At 41.7% G+C, this 22,130-nt stretch overlaps 1 protein-coding gene across 3 annotated transcripts in view; it reads left to right on the top strand.

The window, feature by feature from the left end:
* The window catches only part of HLCS (holocarboxylase synthetase), a 213,647-nt gene that overhangs the window by 74,396 nt on the left and 117,121 nt on the right, over positions 1 to 22,130 (top strand). For all 3 annotated transcript variants that reach the window (XM_055569923.1, XM_055569922.1, XM_055569924.1), the window contains one exon: positions 6,653 to 6,924. In XM_055569923.1, the coding sequence (XP_055425898.1) occupies positions 6,653 to 6,924 (272 nt within the window). The remainder of the gene's footprint in view (positions 1 to 6,652; positions 6,925 to 22,130) is intronic.

Genomic DNA, 22,130 nt, shown 5'->3' with positions numbered 1-22,130 from the left:
TGTTTTCCTGTTAGTGGACATTGGGTTGTTTTCATTTTTTTTTTTTTTTTGCTATTATGAGTAAAGGTTCTATGGCCATTCACACACAAGTCTTTGCGTTGATGTGTGTTTTCATTTCTCTTGGTTAATTTCCTAGGAATCGAATTTCTGGATCATATGGCATGTGTATGTTTAATTTGATAAACTGCCAAATTGCATTCCAAAATTGTTGTACCATTTTATTTTCCCATCAGTAATGTATGAGAGTTTCAGTTACTTCACATCTTTGCCAACACTAGATACTGTCAGAACTAAGAAATTTAACCATTCTAATGGGTGTGTAGAGGTATCCCATGGTTTTACTTTGTATTTCCCTGGTGATAAACGATGCCGAGCACTTTTAATGTGCTTTTTGGCCATCTGATATTTTCTTTTGGGTAATGTCTTTTCAAATCTTTTTGCTGCTGTTCTAAGTTGAATTGTTTTCTTATAATTATGTTTAAGAGTGCTTTTGGAGGGCTTTCCTGGTGTCTCAGTGATAAAGAATCTACATGCCAATGCAGGAGACACAGGTTCGATCCCTGATCTGGGAAGATGCCACATGCCGAGGAGCAGGCACGCCCATGCGCCTCTAGTACTACCCCTGTGCTCTAGAGCCTGGGAGCCGCAGCTGCTGAGCCCACATGCCCCAGAGCCCGTGCTTCACAAGAGAAGCCGCCACAGTGAGGGGCTGAGCAGCGCAACCAGAGTAGCCCCCACTCGACACAGCCAAAAATAAATAAAATCATTTTTTTAAGTGTTTCTTTTTGTTGTTGTTGTTTTGCATTCTGGATACAAGTCCTTTGTCAGATATGTGTATTAAGAATAGTTACTCTCAGTTTATTGTCTTTTCATTTTTCTTAACATTAATCCTTGAATGGCAGCAGTTCTTAGGGTTCTTAATTTTTATAAAGTCTAGTTCTTTTTTTCTTTGAGAGTTCATACTCCTTTCATTTAGAGAAAAGATTTATTAATACCTATTCTAAGATCAGAAAATTTCCTCCTCTATTTTATTCATTTTATAGCATTACATTTGGACCTGCTTACATATAGGTCTATGATTCATGTCAAGTTAATTTTAGTATACTGTAAGGATTAAATTTTGGTGGTTTTCTTTTTTTTTTTTGCATATGTTCCCTTGTTTTAGCACCATGTATTGAAAAGATGATTCTTTTTCAGGTGAATTACCTTGTTGAAAATCAATTGAACATACATGTGTGGCCTTATTTCTGGACTTTATTCTGTTTTTAGTAATGTATGTCTATCTGTACGGAGAAGGCAATGGCACCCCACTCCAGTACTCTTGCCTAGAAAATCCCATGGATGGAGGAGCCCGGAAGATTGCAGTTCATGGGGTCGCTGAGAGTCGGACACAACTGAGCGACTTCACTTTCACTTTTCACTTTCATGCATTGGAGAAGGAAATAGCAACCCTCTCCCGTGTTCTTGCCTGAAGAATCCCAGGGACGGGGGAGCCTGGTGGGCTGCCGTCTATGGGGTCGCACAGAGTCGGACATGACTGAAGTGACTTAGCAGCAGCAGTCTATCTGTAAGCCAATACAGTGGGCTTCCCTGGTGATTCAGTGGTAAAGAAGCCACCTATGATCCCTGGTCGGGAATTTTCCCTGGAGAAGGAAATGGCAACCCATTCCAGTGTTCTTGCCTGGCAAATCTCATGGATAGAAGAGCCCGATATGGTCCATGGGGTCACAAGAGTTGGACATGACTTAGTTTCTAAACCACCACTACCACCACCAAGCCAATGTCTTGATTACTGTAGCTTTATGTCTTGAAGTCAGATAATGGAAATCTTCTTTTTTCTTCCCCAAATTGTTTTGGCCATTCTAGGCCTATTCTTTTTCTGTTTAAGTTTTAGAAATAGCTTATCAATGTCTACAAAAGAAAGCTTGCTAGGACTTTGATGGGAATTGCATCAAATCTGTAGATCAAATTGGAGAAGAATTGATGCTTAATATTGAGTGTTCTAATCCATGAACATAGTATATCTCTTCAGTTATTTAGGACTTCTTTAAGTTTTCAGTGTTTCATAGTTTGCAGTGTACAGGTCTGGCATATATTTTAATTTATTCCTAAATGTTTCACATCTATTGATGCCATTGAAAATGATGTTTAAATAAAATTTAGGCTTCAGATATTCATGGCTAGAAATAAACCCAGTTTTTATATTGACCTTGTATTTTGCAACCTTGCTGAAAACCAAGGTACTAGTTCTAGTACTTTTTTGGGGGGGATTTCTTGGGGTTTTTGTATTGTGTGCGACATGTCCCAGTAGGAAACAGAGGCACATTCACCTTCCTTGAGAATAGCTAGTGTTTTCCTAGTGCTGTGGTGAATTCAAAGGGGCCAGCATTTATGTGACTATAAAACGTTGTTTTTGGTTCCACTTAAATTGTATTTAATTAGCCTGAAATCTTAGAGAAAAGTAAATACTGAATTCTTGAAGTTCAAATGTTAAAAAAATAACATTAATTAGAAGGTTTTCATGAATTTCATTGGGGTGGAATTTGATAGCAGTTGTTTTATTTTCAACAGAACTGATTTAACAATTTCACATTTCTTTTTGATGCATATTATATCCATTTCAAGGCCATCTCTTATCATTGCCTTTTCTGGGTTTTCCCTCTTTGATATACCTATTTATGTCTGTTACTTGTGGGACTTTATTTTGGTATGGAATTTAATGTGCATTTATACAATGAATGCTTATTAAGCATGCAATATCCACTTGGTACCAGGTGCCATGGATACAGTTGGGAGCAAGACAGAAACACACATTTGTTGTCTTTATGGAGCTTATGTTCTATTCTAGCAAAACAGTGGGACATTGAGTAAATAGTTGTATGAACTATGGAATTACAGTTTGAAAAGTGCTATAAAGTCATTACGTTTATGAAGGGTAGTCCTAAACTAGTCAGGCTGTGGGTCAGTCTTCCTGAAAGTGGTGACATTTTTGCGCTCTCTGGTAGTTGTGTTTAAAGATTTAGGTAGATTTGGGGGGTAGAGGATTGTTAATACTACTCATGTCTGCCCATTTGCCTTGATATATATGATCCAAACTTTTTTCTTCAATAGCATTTCTATTCTCTCTTAGTGGTCATTGGTCGAGTTAAGCCAAGATTCATTAATTAATTCCTTTTCCTTATATATGTTAGCAGCTACTTCTGCAGCTCTTAAGTCATCATTGTAACATATGTCCTTTTATAGCATATAGCAGGCGGAATTCCTTCAAACAGGTAGTAACTTTGATACTTCTTGTGACCAGAATTGTATCTCTTGTCCAGGGACAATGGGGGTGGGGGGTAGCCTAAATACTACCCTTGTGTACTTAGTTTTACTCGATGGCTACAAGTTGCATTTGACTATAGTGAATATAAATATTTAGGAGAATTATAGATGGTATATAGGTATATTTCTTAAGAGGTTCCTCACCTCATTTTGTATCTTTTTAGATTCTCTTTTTTTCTGAGTAACTTACTTTGCCCTGATTAAGTCCTGAAAGATTATATGAAAGAAGTATAAAATTAAACATAAAAACCTCCTGTACCTTGCCTACTCCAATTTTAATTTCTTTTGCATATTTGTACATCTCTATGTGTTGCTTTCAAAAACAGTTTATTAGATGAATGATGTGTAGATGGCCAATCGGATAATTTGCTCCAGAGCTGGTTCCCTGCTTTCTTCCTGTTCTGAAGGTTCTACCTGCTGCTGGCTGTTTCTTTTTGGTTTGACTTTCATTGACTTTGAATAGAGAGGAATCAAATTACCTACACCTGTTGAATAACTGTTTACCTCCCTGCTTGAATTAATGAAAACCAAGTTAGTTAAGAAGTGTTTATTTTTCAGATTACTTTACATCTCTCTCTCTCTCTCTGTGTGCGCGTGATTTAACCTATCCACTGATGTATCTTTAGCTTGTGCGGTGCCCTTATAACATCCAGCTGTTGAATGTGTTGAAGCAAATTCAGATTTGTTTTCACACACACACACTTGAAGATTCTTGTGCTATAAAATGTCTCGCCCTCTGGATTTCTTCTGATCACTTCCTTCTGAAGCCATTTAACTTGTTCCTCTAGCCTCTGTGTTTTCTGCAAAGAGGAACTGAGTTTTAAAGGTTCATCAAGTGAATTTAGTTAAATGAAATTTCATCTTTGAAGGTGCTTCTCTTAGGCATGTAGAGCTTTGGGACAGACCCCGGGTGCTAACAGAAGGCCTTGTCTCCTCTTTGGAAGTGCCTGGCATTTGTGTGAAGAGGGCCCAGGAGTTCAGATCAGCACTTCCTGTAACAGATTTTAATATGTTTTGTGCTAGCCCCTTGGGATGCTGACTTCCCCACCTGAACCCCCTGATGCTCCACCCTAGGGGGCGTCCCCAGATCTCCCAGGGTCCAAGAGGAAGTTGCAGCTTCTTGGGAGGTAGGATAGAGAGTTCAGTACTAGGTTAGGTTGTAAGTACTGGACTTCTGTCTTCCCCTCCGTGGACTGCATTTGGAGTAAAGCGAAAGCATCTTGGGTACCCCATTCCTTTCACTGTTGGTGACCTGTCAGTGGCTGGTGGTGGTCAGCTTGTCTATGAGACGAGGTGGAGGTCCTGCAGAGGCCGAGAGGGAATGCTCTAGTATCTTAGTACTTTGTCTCCTGTGACTTTTCACCTAGGCTTTATTTTCCCAGATAATGAATTTCTTTGAGGGGTGGAAGTATAAGGTTAAAAACTTTCTGTAAAATGCATAGAGGCCTCAGTTCAGTTCAGTCACTCAGTCGTGTCCGACTCTTTGCGACCCCATGAATCGCAGCACGCCAGGCCTCCCTGTCCATCACCAACTCCCGGAGTTCACTCGGACTCACGTCCATTGAGTCAGTGATGCCATCTAGCCATCTCATCCTCTGTCGTCCCCTTCTCGTCCTGCCCCCAATCCCTCCCAGCATCCGAGTCTTTTCCAATGAGTCAACTCTTCGCATGAGGTGGCCAAAGTACTGGAGTTTCAGCTTTAGCATCATTCCTTCCAAAGAAATCCCAGGGCTGATCTCCTTCAGAATGGACTGGTTGGATCTCCTTGCAGTCCAAGGGACTCTCAAGAGTCTTCTCCAACACCACAGTTCAAAAGCATCAATTCTTTGATGCTCAGCCTTCTTCACAGTCCAACTCTCATATCCATACATGACCACAGGAAAAACCATAGCCTTGACCAAACGGACCTTTGTTGGCAAAGTAATGTCTCTGCTTTTCAATATGCTATCTAGGTTGGTCATAACTTTCCTTCCAAGGAGTAAGCGTCTTTTAATTTCATGGCTGCAGTCACCATCTGCAGTGATTTTGGAGCCCAGAAAAATAAAGTCTGACACTGTTTCTACTGTTTCCCCATCTATTTCCCATGAAGTGATGGGACCAGATGCCATGATCTTCGTTTTCTGAATGTTGAGCTTGAAGCCAACTTTTTCACTCTCCACTTTCACTCTCATCAGGAGGATTTGAGTTCCTCTTCACTTTCTGCCATAAGGGTGGTGTCATCTGCATATCTGAGGTTATTGATATTTCTCCTGGCAATCTTGATTCCAGCTTGTGCTTCTTCCAGTCCAGCGTTCCTCATGATGTACTCTGCATGTAAGTTAAATAAGCAGGGTGACAATATACAGCCTTGATGTACTCCTTTTCCTATTTGGAGCCAGTCTGTTGTTCCATGTCCAGTTCTAACTGTTGCTTCCTGACCTGCATACAGATTTCTCCAGAGGCAGGTCAGGTGGTCTGGTATTCCCAACTGTTTCAGAATTTTCCACAGTTGATTGTGATCCACACAGTCAAAGGCTTTGGCATAGTCAATAAAGCAGAAATAGATGTTTTTCTGGAACTCTCTTGCTTTTTCCATGATCCAGCAGATGTTGGCAATTTGATCTCTGGTTCCTCTGCCTTCTCTAAAATCAGCTTGAACATCAGGAAGTTCACGGTTCATGTATTGCTGAAGCCTGGCTTGGAGAATTTTGAGCATTACTTTCCTAGCGTGTGAGATGAGTGCAATTGTGTGGTAGTTTGAGCATTCTTTGGCATTGCCTTTCTTTGGGATTGGAATGAAAACTGATCCGTAGAGGCCTAGAGGATCACTAATGAACTCTAAAAGTGGAAAGGAAGGACTTTTGAGAATTTAGGATCTAGTGTAGGATAGAAATGTGCCTATTTCCCTGGATCTTGCTTTCTGAACCAGTTCATATTTTTATAATATAGGTATACTTAGTGTTGTTTACTTGCTAAGTCATGTCTGACTCTTTTGTGACCTCATGGACTGTAGCCCGCCAGGCTCCTCTGTCCATGGAATTCTCCAGGCAAGAATACTGGAGTGGGTTGGCATTTCCTTCTCCAGGGGATCTCCCCCACCCAGGGATTGAACCCAAATCTCTTGCACTGGCAGGCGGATTCTTTCCCACTGAGCCAACAGGAAGTCCATACTTAGTGTACTCATTGTCTATTGTATGATAGTTTTTATGTTCAGAATATGTTAACCTAGCTTTTATTGGTCATGAATTAGGAAGTACTTCTCTTACCAAAGTGGCATTTTAAGGGAAAGCTACCATCATCTAATGTAATGCCAAATTACGACCTTCCCACTTCTTTCTTTATGGCACAGGAAATCCGGGATCCTCTTGTGCAGTGGCTGGGGAAACATGTGGGTCCTGAAGGAGTAATAAGATCGAGCAAACTCTCCCTGAAATTCATTTCATCCTATACATCTGAAATAGAAATCACCCCATCCGCCCTACCCGTGGTGACTGACACAGAGTCCTTCTCATCAGAAAACTTTGACTTCGAGATTTACCGACAAAACCTGAAGACAAAGAAACTTGGGAAAGTCATTCTGTTTGCCGAAGTGACACCCACTACAATGAATCTTCTGGACGGGTAAGTCCTGGCTAGGCTGGTTTCTATATTTGCTTGGAGGACCCCAGGTATCTTGATGGTTCTCTGCAACCAGTGCTCAGGGAGAGGGAGGAAGATTTAGAGCAATAACCTAATGCTATGCTTAAAGTAATAGCTTATTCATAACTTAATCATGAAGATTAGAGTGATAACTCTTTAATATACCACTAGCAATACACCCATCTGTAGATAGAGAAATTAAAATTCTTGGGTCAGAGATCTGTGTTTTAAAGAATGAGGGACTTCTGTGCCTTGTGTCTGTCTTCCTTTAATCTGACTGTTCATAATGTCTTTGGGAAAAAGAATATTATGAAAAAAAGGTGTTTGACAGGAGGCGCTATTGTTCATGTTGCCATTTTACTCTGTTGTAACCAGTGTTGAGATGTTATAACCAGTTTAAGATGTTTGCAGAGTATTAGCATAGCAAATTTGAACATGTAAGCTGTGTTCAGTTGAAATAAACAGGAGCTTTGTACTTACCTGTTTTGGTATGTTGCTATCCAATGCGTTTTTAAAGCACTCTGTAATCCCATTGGGATGTTGGAAATTCAGTCTTATTTCAAGTTTTCCTTCTTATTTCTTCTGTTTCATGGACTTTGATTAAAGGTTAAACAATGGGAAACAGATGAAAGGTTCATTTTAAACTCCAAATTAGTCTCTATTAATTAATACTTTTATGTTGAGATAGATAGTTTAAAAAGTAGGGTTATAGAGGGCATAAATAAGAAAAGCATCTTCCTTCAACATGGGACTAAAATTTGAGGAATGTTAAGACTGCAAAATCCCCCACCCCATTCATGGTTTCTGGGCACTTTCACCTGTGGAACCGCATAATTAGGCAGATATATAATTCAGCATATGGAACGTATGGAAATATTTTGGCTTTTCTTCTGAACAATAATTTCTGGAATTTGCTAGTATGTTGATATAAGGTGATGAGATAATTTTAGGATTTCGTGACTCTCATGCTCAGTCATGGAAACGGCAATTTTAGTGTATGTACAGGATGTAGAAACAGCGTTACTATAGGGGACCTAGCAGTGAGGAGACAAAGTTGAAAGGGGAATATGAGCAATGGCAATGAATAGGTCTTGTCTCCCGGGTTGTTTTGTATTGTTTTTTTTTCTTTCAGTGTTGCCATCGTCTCCTGCCTCCACTCCCCAATCCTTGGTGTTCCCATAGAGACGAAAAAGCCTGTATTTGTACGGAGTGATTATTACTTGCTTGTACAAACTCTGTGATAATCTTTTGTTACTCTAGTGTACACTATTATATCAAAAAGGTGACCCATTCTAATCATATCTGCCAAATAAAAAATCAGACAATATTTAACAAAAAATATTTGGGTGAAATTCAGATAGAAAAACATTGGCACTTCCAGACCATTTTTGTGGACAATAGTGAAGAGTATTTTTGTATCGGGGCAATCTTGAAACATTGAGATTATGGTTGCTGGGTTTGGGCAGTGGGCAGTGTGTTACCAAGAGGGCTTGTGGGTACCTTCCTAGGGTGGGTGCCAAGAGGTAACCCAAGCTTTTATATTCTCTCTCATTTTACCTGGTTAGCAAAGGAGAGTGTAAGTTGGGGCGTGTCCATATATGGGCTCTTTCAGAAGTTGCTCATGATGTTTTTGTTCATCTCCCAGGGCTAGAACATGACCATAGTTACCTCCAAGGATGACTAGGAAATAAATGCCATCTTTGTACTTGGCATCGATGAATCTACTGAAAATTAGGTTTCTGTTAACCAGGAGGAGAGGAAGGCAGATATTAGAGGGCAGTTAGAAGTCTTTCTAACTTCCGTTTGTACTTACTGTTTGTCAGGCTGCTAAAAATTTAGCAGAAGGCCTTTAAGTAGTATAATACATCATGATGGCCCCATTGCTTGCAAAAGTTAAAATCATAGTTGGAAACAGTTATTTTCAGGTAACTCTGGTTTTATTTCGCTGCTTATTCAGTGTCATTAGAGGTAACTTTCTTATGTTATTATAAATCCAGGAGGATTTGGACCTTTTTCTTTGGACAGATTGTTGGAGGCTGTGTGTGCTTCTTTGACCACAAGCCCAGCTTAAGCTTCTGTGACACTGAGGTAGCACCGAAAGCTTTCATTTGATCTCCTGTCAGGGGAGCAGGCTGGTCTTGAAGCCGTGAACCACCACCACCATCACCTCCTGCCCCAGTTAAAGCTTGGCCAGTGGTTCTGTAGAGGAGAAGGAGCTCTGAGGACAAGGAGCAGCAGAGGGAAATGTGGGAGTGGCTTGCTGATAACATCAAGGTGTTTGATGGCCCTGAGGACTCGCCCTCCAGTAATAAAGAGCAAAAACCACGAGAGTGAGCGCTGTTTCCCGGATAGTCTGACATGGCAAGCCACCCAACCAAGTCGGGTTGGAAGAGGTTAATTTCACCCTGAATCCCCCACCCCAGGCTTTTTTTTTTTAACATGTATTTGATGCTTTTGAACTGTGGTGTTGGAGAAGACTCTTGAGAGTCCCTTGGACTGCACGGAGATCCAATCAGTCCATTCTGAAGGAGATCAGCCCTGGGATGTCTTTGGAAGGAATGATGCTAAAGCTAAAACTCCAGTGCTTTGGCTACCTCATGCGAAGAGTTGACTCATTGGAAAAGACTCAGATGCTGGGAGGGATTGGGGGCAAGAGGAGAAGGGGACGACAGAGGATGAGATGGCTGGATGGCATCACTGACTCGATGGACGTGAGTCTCAGTGAACTCTGGGAGTTGGTGTTGGACAGGGAGGCCTGGCGTGCTGTGATTCATGGGGTTGCAAAGAGTCGGACACGACTGAGCGGCTGATCTGATCTGATCTGATCTAACCACGAAATGCATTTTCTACCTGATGGTCAGGGTAACACAGGGTAAATTCTGATTTCGGTTCACTTAGACAATCTTTTTTTCCCCCCTGAGTTATTTCCTGGGAGCTTTTCTTGTGACCAGTTAGCTCAGCTGGTTGGGAAGAGTCCCACCAGGGCCATGGGTTTAGTCCTGCGTCTGGACCAGGGAACCTTCACTGTGTTCCGTGGTCAGTCCTGTGGCTGCAGACCTGGGAAGCCGTTTGAAGATGTGAGCTGCTGCTGGTGGTGGGGTCCCAGACAAGGGGGTGTGGATCGGCCAGTGCTCAGCCCTCCTCACTGCTGGACAAGTGCCTCCAGGTGCTGACTCTGACCTGGTTTGGTCCAGAGCGCTGCACATTTAGTGGAATCTCGTGATAAGCATTGATTGACTGTCAGCCCTAGGGAAGGCAGGAAGGGGAAAACTAGACCTTGGAGCGCAGGCTTAGGGTAACTGAGCCATTATGGTAATTGTGCGGTTGTCTTTTATTTGACCCATAGGTCACTGATAAGAGATTGAAACAACTTAGGTGTGAAGCCAGTGTGTGGTGAGACAGATGAACTCATTCATACTGATTCTCTTTGCATCCTTGTATATATCCTGGATGAACTGGCCACACATGGACTGTTTGTTTTTTATTTGTAAAGAATAATTTAGATTTCTTTGTTGTTGCTGCTGCTGCTAAGTCGCTTCAGTCGTGTCCGACTCTGTGCGACCCCATAGACGGCAGCCCATTAGGCTCCTCTGTCCCTGGGATTCTCCAGGCAAGAATACTGGAGTGGGTTGCCATTTCCTTCTCCAGTGCATGAAAGTAAAAAGTGAAAGTGAATTCGCTCAGTCGTGTCCGACTCTTCGAGACCCCAGGGACTGCAGCCCACCAGGCTCCTCCGCCCATGGATAAGTAGGTTTATTTTCTTACCATTGTTGAAGTCCCTTGATTTTTCACGCTCAAGTTTGCCTTCATCCTACGTGGAGTAAGCATTTATGGAGTGCTTGTTGTATGCCAGGCCCTGTGTTAGGCACTGGGGAGAGAAAGTGGGGAGTGTACTGCCCTAACCTCACAGTGCCCTGGAGGAAGCGGTTCCCAGAGCACACTCAGTTCATGCACACACGTCTGTGCGTCTGTTCTTGGTCTGAGCCTGGGAGTTTGGGCAGACAGAGAGAAGTGGTCACAGCACATAACATCGCGCTGGGTGAGGAGCAGACTGTTCAGTTAAGTTTTTGGAGCAGTTTCTGTATCACGTGTAAAGCTCACTGTCTAGTAGACAGAAACACTGGACCTGAAGATTTCATCACCAGCTAGCTCTGTGACCTTGGCATTCTCACCCTCTTGGGCCTTGCTCACCTCAGTTCTGCAATCTGGGCATCAGCAGCACCCCAGCTCCTCCGAATGGAGTGATCCTGGAGTCAGAATCCTATACCCTACCCACCTTCCTGGCTCTCAGTAACTTCCAAGGCGTTTAGAGGGCCGAAATGGTTCTGTGAACTAGCTTCAGCGTCCTTTGAGGAAACCTTGTATGGGAGACGGTGGACTTTCTCCAAGCGGAGGGAAAGACAAGGAGAAACCTCAAGTCGCTACAACGTATTTGGGGGAAATCGCACAGGGGAGAAGAGCCAGCATCGTTTAAGAAAGATACTGTTTTTTGTGTCACAGTCTGGGGCCAGTCGCAGGTTTTCACCGCTCTGCATACATGGCCCACAACCCCTAACATCTCCTTCCGCCTTCCGCATACGTGTCCCTTTAGCCCTAGCATCTCCTTCCGCCTTCCGCATATGTGTCTAGTCAGTGCTTAACATCTCCTTTCGCCTTCCGCATACGTGTCCCATCAGCCCAAGCATCTCCTTCCGCCTTCCGCATACGTGTCCAGTTAGTCCCTAGCATCTCCTTCCGCCTTCCGCATACGTGTCGAGTCAGCCCCTAACATCTCCTTCCGCCCTTCACAGACGTGTCCAGTCAGCCCTAACATCTCCTTGCATCTTTCACATACGAGCCCTGTCAACCCCAAACATCTCCTTCCGCCCTTCGCATACGTGTCCAGTCAGCCCCTAACATCTCTTTCCACCTTTCTTCTCTTCTGACTCTGCTCCCCTAACTCGCTCTACTGCGCACCCTCCTCCCCACAAGTGGAGGCCTGAGAGGACAGAAACTGGGCTGGAACTAATTTAATGGCTGAGTGACCTCACAGTAGAGAAACAGCCGGATCCTAATAGGGGTCTTTGTCTACATTTCCACCCTGGCTGGTAGCATGCCAGTCAAGAGTCAAGCTAGAGACACAGGTGGAAGCGATTAGACCTGTCATAAAGTTTGAAAAATTGATTCTGGAGGCGAAGTGAATAGATTGAACTTGACAGTGTTGTCCTAAAGATTCTAAGGGAAAATTCTGTAGTTTAATTTGAAATCCCTTGATTATTCATTAGCTTTCCAGATGGCTTTTGTTGATGTTTTACATATTAATGCCTGTATTGTGTTATCGGTGTACTCTTAATGTGCACATAGGTAATGAGCAAGGGATAAATACGTTGGTAAGTGTCCCAAATTAATGGGATGTTAGCCTAATTGTGAAATAAAGGGTTTTTAAGAAGTTGATTGCTTTGAAATAAATTAGCGTGAGCTGCTTTATGGGCCAACTTGGTACTTTTAAAGTGAAAATTATTGGAGAATTTAAAGAGACCTTCATTTTAATGTTTACTTCTAAATTAACGTTTACACACTCCAGCCTTTGACTCCGCTGGTCATGACTGAAGAGTTACTCTAGCCAATTCTCTATCAAATGCTTTTGTTTTCTTGGTCTCAACTCAACACCTGAATAAGTTAGCCTTTCACATGCGAAACTCCTGGAATCAAACGATAAAATGGTCTATTGTTTTCCAGAAATGTTTCCATGTTAATTGTTAGTGTTTTGGGATGTTTAGTTTACATTTTTTAACTGATTTTATTTTTCTCAGTAGAGCAAACTTATGATGCTTGCCATTCTGTGATAATGACAGCGTGTTCTATTTAGATAGCATTTTCATTAGAACATTAGAACTTCATTAGAACTTTTCTGCCTCTCTCTCTCCATGTTGAACAACGTTTAACAACCTGAAAGGTCCCCACATTTTACTGTATAGAAAAGCGAGACTGAAAGTGACCATCAAGCCGATACCTTGTTGAGTGATGAAACACTTCAGGGACAGTCTGCTGTGCTTGGAAGCTCTTTCCCTGGACCCTCCTCCAAACTCAAAGCACAGTCTTTTGCATGTTCTCAGTGGTGGGTGGCAGTCTTAATCTTTCAAGGGTATACCAGACTTTTTGGTAAACCTAGATCCTGTGGTGAGCGTCCCTTGGTGGTTCAGATGGATTAAGAATCCACCTGCAATGTGGGAAACCAGGATTCGATCCCTGGGTTGGGAAGATTCCCCCGGAGGAGGGCATAGCAACCTACTCCAGTGTTCTTGCCTGGAGAATCCCCATGGACAGAGGAGCCTGGCTGTTTGCAGTCCACGGGGTCACAGAGAGTTGGACTGAAGCACAGCACAGCACAGCACAGACCCTATGTATTTCCAGAAACTGCCTAGGTTCCTGTGCTTACTCACTTCCCATGACTGAGGATCGAATATCTTGGTTGACCTAGGGGCTTAGAGCTTAATGTGGAATATTGCTGCCCTGGGTTGGAATTGCAGGTCCACCATTTGCCGCATGAGTAACCTCAGGCAAATCAGTAACCTTTCAAGCTTCCATTTCCTTGTCTATGTGGAGTAGCTGGTAATAGTCTCAGCTCTTGAACTTCTCTTTTCTTTCCCAGTTCAACCCCTCAGCTAATTTCTCTTCAGCACCAGCTGTGTGCAGGACTCCACACTAGGCTCGGGGACCCAGTGGGGAATACAGTAGATGTGGGACTTCCCTTCCAGGAGCCCCCATTCAGCTCCAGCATAGGGTGAAGATGTATGTAAAATGTCTGCTAAGCTCTTAGTGCATAGCTCATGTTGTTGAATTCTCATTATTCCTTAAATTTTAGATATGATTCCTTTTTTGACCAATGCATTCTTCCGGTGGCGGTGCTGTGAGCATCAGTGAAGCAAATCATTGTCAGCTTGACTTGAGTTCTTGATGTGTGTTTCCTTGGGGTGGAGTTTTTACTGAAGATTTTGACAATTTTTTCTCATTGTACCAGAAGCACAGTGGCTCCTCAGTGGTTATTGTTTTGCAAAAAATGTGTTGTTTGAGTTCAGCTTTTCTGGAAAGATGAGAAAACATAGTTGATTCTTTATGGTTCCCTTACAACATGTGTAGCCAGTTCACTCTCTCGTTTTTAAATCAAACTTTCTCTTTATTTAAATCTTAATCCTTACGATTATTTGACTTAATTGACTCTTGTGACATATGAAAATGATAGTCAATTCAAAAGAGCCAAAACTTGAACAGTCTGAAGGTATTTATTAGTCCCATGGGTTTGCCTTGTGTATTATCTGTATCTTCCTCCAGACCTGTTGTGTCAATCAGAATGCATGGATTTGATACTGTTTCATTCTCTTGATTTTCCTCAAACATCTCAGATATTTGTTCCTCTGCAGAATTGCTTGATTTTATACTATATTTTATTTAGTATGAATGTCTCTTATTTGTTATATTTAAACCACTAATAAAGTACCACAAAAGATGACACAAGGTAAAGCAAGGTTTGGGGCTAGAAAAGGCAATAAATGTGACAAAAGTTTTCTTTTTTTAATCTCAGTCCAGATTTTTTTTTTATCCTTATAAATTATTTGCTTTGTATTGGGGTATAGCCAGCTAACAATATGTTGGTGTATGGGAGAAACCAATACTATATTGTAAATCGATTATCCCCCAATTAAAAATAAATAAATTTATTTCTTTAAAAAAAAGCAAACTCCAGTGAAATATCACCTCCCTCCAGCCAGAATGGCCCTCATCCAAAAATCCAGAAATAGTAAATGCTGTTGAGGGTGTGGAGACAAGGTTGGTTGGAATGTAAATTGGTACAGCCACTATGGAGAACCATATGGAGATCCCTTAAAAATCTCAGTCCAGATTTACCTTAGGTAGAAAACCAAGAGTTTTGACTGTAGTTTAGAAGGGAGTTGAGTCTTCTGATGCGTGGGATGTTTTCTGCTATCGTTGTAAAGTGCAAAGGAGTTATTTGTTAGCAACAGGGCCATTTAGATGATGTTAGGGCATCCAGAGTGAGCTTGTACCCTGGGCCAGCATGGGATACTGAGGGCAGAACAGGCAGTGGAGTTTCACTGGCTACTGGCCTGGGGCAAATTTCATGACTTCTCATTGTAAAAAAAAAATGGCTAAACGGTAGTGATGCCCATTCAGGAGAGCCAGTCATGTCTCAGAGGTCAAAGGGAAGCATAAACAGCCTGTGGGACAGCTTCTGACGTGGAACAGGTCAGCCAGCAAGCGCTGGTTTAAAACTCCTCTCTGCCTGTCAACTAAGATGAGCGCTTTTCTCATATGGAGACGGCCACCTCTCTGGAAATAGCAAAAATGAAGATTGAGGATATGATCCGAGGTTCTAATGCAGCAAGAAATGTATGACAAGAAAATAGCATTTTAAAAACTTGATTATATAGCAGTATGGCTAGACCTTGAGGACATTATGCCAAGTGAGGTCAGTTAGACAGAAGAAGACAAGCACTGTCTGATATCACTTGTATGTGGAATCTTAAAAAAAGCCAGACTCATAAACACAGTAAAGAAGTGGTTATCAGGAGCTGGAGGGTGGAGGTTTGTTTCTTAAGGATAGAGATTTGCACTGAGTAGAGATTTTATGTGCAGTATAGTGGATGTAGACAACAATATTGCATTATAATCATCAGACTTGCAAGAGACCAGAATCTAATTATTCCAACCACTAAAAAGAAATGATAATTAGGTCACATGATTGAACTGCTAATTATTGCTGCAGTGGCAAGGATATTACAGTATATAAATGTGGTGAATTAACATGTGCACCTTAATTTTACATTGTTTTATACCTCAAATATGTGATTAATTTAAAAACCTCTCTAAACACAGAAAACCCACAAAATTCAGTTTATGAATTAACATTAACTCCTGTGTGGAAAAGATTTTAAATATCATTAGAATTTAGTGTTCATGATAATTGCAGTGTGACTGCTTACCTGTGTGTATGTGATGAGAAGATGAAGGCTGAGCTCTGGGTTAAAAAACTCATCTTGGTAAAAATCGGTGAATGCATTGGATAATCAAGCAGATGTTTTTCTTTTCCCCTTTTTAGCATCCCTCTCCCCTTCTCCTGTTTCTCCCCTGACTTGGCTTTGTGAAAAACTTAGAAAAACTTCTGTTTTTCTTTCAAATAAAACACTTACCTGTTCTGGAGGTGAGGGTTGATTTGCTTTCATCTGGCCCTTTAAAGTCTTCTGCACACTTACCATTTGGCCAGACGCCCTTGGAGCTCTGAAATACTCTCGTTTCTGCATCTTTGTTTTGGACAGAAGCATGTTCTGTTTCTGCATGAGGGGTATTCCATCACGTCGAGATCCCAAACACCACATTTTTTCTGCGTTGCACAAGGAGTCATTCATCATTTTCATTTTTTGTTTGGCTCTCCCACAAGAGTATTCAAATTAGCGAGAAGGAGAGTGATGAAGTCATTGCTTGGCAGGGAGGTATTTCCTTGAGATGTGAGAAGGGTAGAGAAGACAAGAGAAGGGGAAGGAGTTACGGTAAGGTCTGCACTCACCTCTTTTTCTAGAGGTCACCTGGATGCCAATGGGGTTTTCACCGTTAAAATTAGATCATGTGAGTACAGAGAACTTACTTCAAAATGTAAGTAACGGTGAACAGTGTTGAACGGTGTTCAACAACCCTGGAAACTTGGGCTGAAACTTTGTGCCGTTTTGACGTACTATCTGTGTGACGTTGGGTAAAGCACTCAACCTCTCTGGGCCTCTGTAAAAGGATAAGGTTGTAGTAGATCCACAGCTTCATTTTCTTTCCTTTTCAAAGCCAAAAACCCCCTTTAAATGAAATATCCTGCTGTGCAGATGGGACTGGGAAGTCTTATTGGAGTCTAGGTTCCCAGTGCATGGGTGTCAATGTGTGCAGCTTCTCAGTCAAGTCCGTGGCCGCATGCACTGTAGCCCACCAGGCTCCTCTGTCCCTGGGATTTCCCAGGCAAAAATACTGGGGTCGGTAGCCATTGCCTTCTCCAGGGGATCTTCCTAAACCAAGGATGTCTCCTGCGTCTCCTGTGTTGGCAGGTGGATTCTCCACGGGTGTCAAGACCACTGGCCAAAAACCTTTGCAATGATCACTCAGGCCCTGATGACTGGGGAGTAACTCTCCCACATCTTATATCTAAATGGCAGGCTGACTGGTTGGTCTATTTATACCCAGCCTCATTCCAAAAGGATTTAAGGCAATGGAGACATAAGTTTTTCTCTTTTGAGGTAAATTCTTTCAGCCTTCTGCAGGAGATTGGACTGTGTAATCAAAGTGGATTACGCTATGTTTCTTTGGTTGTTTAGATACCACGTCAAAACCTATGTGTATTTTTCATAACACTCAGCATCATTCAGTGTTTCCTGACTTCTCCAGACTAATAAACATGGTAACTGAGTAACTGTGGCTCCCTTCTGGAACCCAGAGAAACCTGGGTAGGTTGGGTGCCCTTGTTAAAATTAAGCAGCTTTTGTCCCTGGGGCTGATTATCCAGGTGGTTATTCAGATGTCTCCAATTAGTTGTTGTTCAGTCACTCAGTCGTGTCCAACTCTTTGCGGTCCCATGGACTTCAGCACCCTAGGCTTCCCTGTCCTTTACTGTCTCCTGGAGTTTGCTCGGAGTCATGTCCATTGAGTCAGTGATGCCATCCAACCATCTCATCCTCTGCTGCTCCCTTCTCCTCTTGCCCTCAATCTTTCCCAGCATCAGGGTCTTTTCCAGTGAGTCTGCTCTTTGTATCAGGTGGCCAAAGTATTGGAGTTTCAGCTTTAGCATTAGACCTTCCAATGAATATTCAGGGTTGATTTCCTTTAGGATGGACTGGCTTGATCTCCTTGCTGTATAAGGGACTCTCAGGAGTCTTCTCCATTGCCACAATTCAAAATCATCAATCCTTCAGTACTCAGCCTTCTTTATGGTCCAACTCTCACATCTGTACATGACTACTGGAAAAACCATAGCTTTGACTATATGTACTTTTGTTGGCAAAGTGTTGAATGGTATTTGAGAGGAAAAGTCTCTGCTGGAACTGCTTCCATTTCAAACACCCAGACTCTAAGAAGGGATAATACCATGGAGTAGAGAGCTGTGGTGGGTGTTCCTCCATTCACAGAAGCCTTAGGAGTGGGCAGGGAGGCGCAGTGGGTGGGAGGCAGTGGTGGAAATGGCAGAGGAGGAGCTTGGCAGGTTTGCAGTTGTCCCAGGTGAGGTCTTGTCTAACATTTCAGATTTTGAGATTTCATTAAAGCTTGTTTGGATCACAATATGTAGAAACTGTCCTGAATAGGAGTGTGGGTCACATTTACTTGAACAATGGTGGGGAGTTTGAACTGGAGGATTTAAACAAGTTGTCGCTTCCTCCCTTCTTTCCTGGAGTTTCAAATTTGTAATCTTTAGTCTCCATCCTACTTCTGAAAAGATGCTGTGGCACCTTCTCTTTTAAAAATTTAAGCCAAAGGAAATGTCATTTGATTTTTGACGTCCTTTGTTACCTGCAGAGGTGATATGAGAAAGTTGGTTGCTGCCAACCAGGGTTGTGAATCTAGAATGTGGAGCTCGTCTTACAGGAAATCGGTTTTGGTTTAGAAGGTCATTTAAAATGCTTCCTGTAGGTTTTGGTTTAGGTTTGGCTCCCTTCTGCTCCCTTGCCTTGCCTTCTCATCTCTTCTTTTTGGTGCTGTGTGTAAGTGCCTCCCAGGTGTTCAGGGTCCTTAGAGGTCTTCTTGGAGAACTCCCTCTAGCTGGGTAGAGACAACTCATCCTTGTAAGATTATAAGATGGTAGGCAGTTTCACTTTTTTCTGGCACTTGGAAAACTGCCATGAAACAGACCAACACTTTTCAGCATGGAGTTTTCATCACTGGGATAGGATGAAGATTTGACATCCCTGGTGGCTCAGCTGGTAAAGAATCCGCCTGCAATGCGGGAGACCTGGGTTTGATCCCTGGGTTGGGAAGATCCCCTGGAGAAGGGAGTGGCTACCCTCTCCAGTATTCTGGCCTGGAGAACTCCGTGGACTATTCCATGGGGTCGAAAAGAGTCAGACATGACTGAGCAACTTTCACGTTCACGCCTGAAATCAGACCAAGAGTATGTCACAGAACTCTTTGATCTGAGAGATGTCCGAATTCTCCAGGCCAGAGTACTGGAGTGGGTAGCCATTCCTTTCTCCTGGGATCTTCCCAACCCAGGGATTTAACTTTGGTCTCCTGCGTTGGCAGGTGGATTCTCTACCAGCTGAGCCCCAAGGGAAGCCCCAGAATACTGGAGTGGGTAGCCTATCCCTTCTCCAGAGGATTTTCTCAAACCAGGAATCGAACCGGAGTTTCCTGCATTGCAGGCAGATTCTTTACCAACTGAGCTATCAGGGAAGCCCCCGCTCCTTAGTTCTCAAACACCCTTTGCACTGTTTTGGGTGTGTCAGAGCACCTGATGGTGACCAGACTCCTTCCATTTGTTCAGTTAATGGATATGTGTTGGGTTCTTGTAACTTGGGGTAGTTCATTCCAGTCATCTTAGCATAGTGCTGTCTTCCAGGATGGGTCTTTTAAAACCCATCTCATTTCAAAAAGGAAATCTGGCCATGAATCCAATTTCTCCCAAATGATAGTTAAGATATTTGTTAATTAGGTAAGATAGTTTAAGATATTTAAAGATAGTTAGTATGACCCTTTTTAATCCCCATGCCATCTTTTCTCTAAGCATCTTCCTTAATAAACATTTCTTTATATCTCCATTGTTGTTCAGTCATTCAGTTGTGTCTGATTTTGTGACCCCGTGGACTGCAGCACACCAGGCTTCCCCATCCTTCACTATCTCCCAGAGTTTTTCAAGCTCATGTCCATTCAGTCGACGATTCCATCCAACCATCTCATGCTCTGTTATCCCCTTCTCCTCCCACCTTCAACCTTTCCCAGCATCAGGGTCTTTTCAAATGAGTCAGTTCTTCACATCAGGTGGCCAAAGTACTGGAGTTCAGCTTCAGCATCAGTCCCTCCAATGAATATTCATATCTAATTTCCTTTAGGATGGACTGGTTAGATCTCCTTACTGTCCAAGGACTTAGCCATCTTTGGTGCTCAGCCTTGTTGGAGATCAAAGCTTTGGGTCTGAAGGACCAGAAACCTTGATAGAAAGCCAGTCATGGTGCATAAAACTACTCTATTTTATTTTTATCAAAATATTTTTCAACTATAAGAAGAATTCTTATTCATTATAGAGAACTTGGAAATGCAGTAATTTATAATGAGATGAAAATCATCTCTTATAAAAGATTATATTAACCTTTTGCTGTATCCACTTATACTAGTCTTTTATCCTCCTACACACACTTGTAAAATTGTGATTATATTGTGTATGAAATAAACGTTTCTTACTTAATCAAATGGCCTAAAAATATCTTTTTCATGGGCTACATATAGGTTGATCATAATTTATTTGCACAGTCTCCTATGAATGCCTTGTTGTTATTTTTCATGTTTTCCTGTTATAAATGATAAGCATACTTTTTGAGCCAACAGATTTATACAAAACTGTTAGTGACCCCATTGCAGTATTTTTTTCCTAGAGGATAATTGGAAAATTATAAAACAAAAGCAGACATAGAAGTTGAACAGGATGAGGCAAGTAATATTTCTTATTATTCATAGTATTTTATCACTGTCATATAATCATTTTACATTATTTTATCTTTTGTCCACAGAGATGTTATGCTTTAGCAGTAATAATAGCTGACATTAATACGGTATTTACTCCATGGCAGGTAGTGTGCGTTTTTCCTATTCAGTCTTTACTGAGACCCTATGAAATATAGATTCTATTATACTTCCCATTTTAAGAGATGAGGGCACTATTGATTCTCTTGTGCTCAACTGGCAAAGAATCCGCCTGCAATGTGGGAGACTTGGATTCGATCCCTGGGTTGGGAAGATTCCCCTGGAGAAGGGAAAGGCTACTCACTCCAGGATTCTGGCCTGGAGAATTCCACGGACTGTATAGTCCACGGGGTCGCAAAGAGTTGGACATGACTGAGCGACTTTCACTTGCCTAGAGAATTTAAATGGCTTGATCAGAGCCACATAAAGAGTTAAGTGGAGGAAGCAGCACTTATAAGATTTGTCTCAAGCCTTAATTCTTAGCCCCCAATACTGTATTAGACCTCTAACAGATGTTTTGCTGAAATCCTAATATACTGTGCCCCCCACATTTCTAACATGTACTTATATACTAATTTTGTTACAGAAAGAAATCAGACTCGCTGGCATGTCTAATTTCTTAGTGGTTTTCTAAAAAAAACAACTCGAATCTGCCATAATTATACATATATCTTCTACCTCCTTTGCCTTCTTCCTCTGTCCCCATCCGATCCCTCCAGCTCATCCCAGAGTGTAGACAGGGCTCCCTGTGTTACACTGCAACTTCCCACCAGCTATCCATCTTACATCTGATAGTATATGTATGTTGATGCTACTTTCTCTATTCGTCCCTATTGTAATCTTTAGAGAAACCACTAAAAGCATGACAAAGCGTTATATCCGATAAGCCAATAGATAAAATATCCAAATAATCTAAAAGAAGGCAGCAAAAAATAATACAAAAGATAAGAAAGGAATAGTGAAACAAAAAAATAGAAAGGAAAAAAAAAATGAACAAAATGGTAATAAACCATCATTAAAGGATAATGGACTAAGTCAGAATGGACTTTTAAAGAAATAAGCAAGACCTGAGTATATATTGTCTTTGAGAAACACTTTAATTATAGAGACAGATAGGTTGAAAGTAAAAGGATAAGAAAAGATATACCTTTCTTATAAAAGGATAAGAAAGAAATGACTTTGTTAACATCCAATAAAGCAGACTTTGAGACAAAGAATTAGGAAAGCAAAAGAAGGATATTTCAGAATGATAAAAGCGTCAATTCATTGAACAAATATAAAACAGATTAGGTGTGTGTTTACCTAATAAGAGAGCTTCAAAACACATGTTGCAAAAATCAACAGAGTTAAAGAGAAAAATACACAAGTCCACAATCATTGTTGAAGAATTTTACACCACTCTTTTAATAGCTAATGAAACACCTAAACAAAAATCATGAAAGACAGAGGATCTGAGTAGCAGTGCCCACCACTTGCACGTAATGGGTGTTTAT

This window comes from Bubalus kerabau, chromosome 2, assembly GCF_029407905.1.
Source record: "Bubalus kerabau isolate K-KA32 ecotype Philippines breed swamp buffalo chromosome 2, PCC_UOA_SB_1v2, whole genome shotgun sequence".
Classification (NCBI taxonomy): domain Eukaryota; kingdom Metazoa; phylum Chordata; class Mammalia; order Artiodactyla; family Bovidae; genus Bubalus; species Bubalus kerabau.
This window is presented reverse-complemented; position numbering and strand designations above follow the sequence as displayed.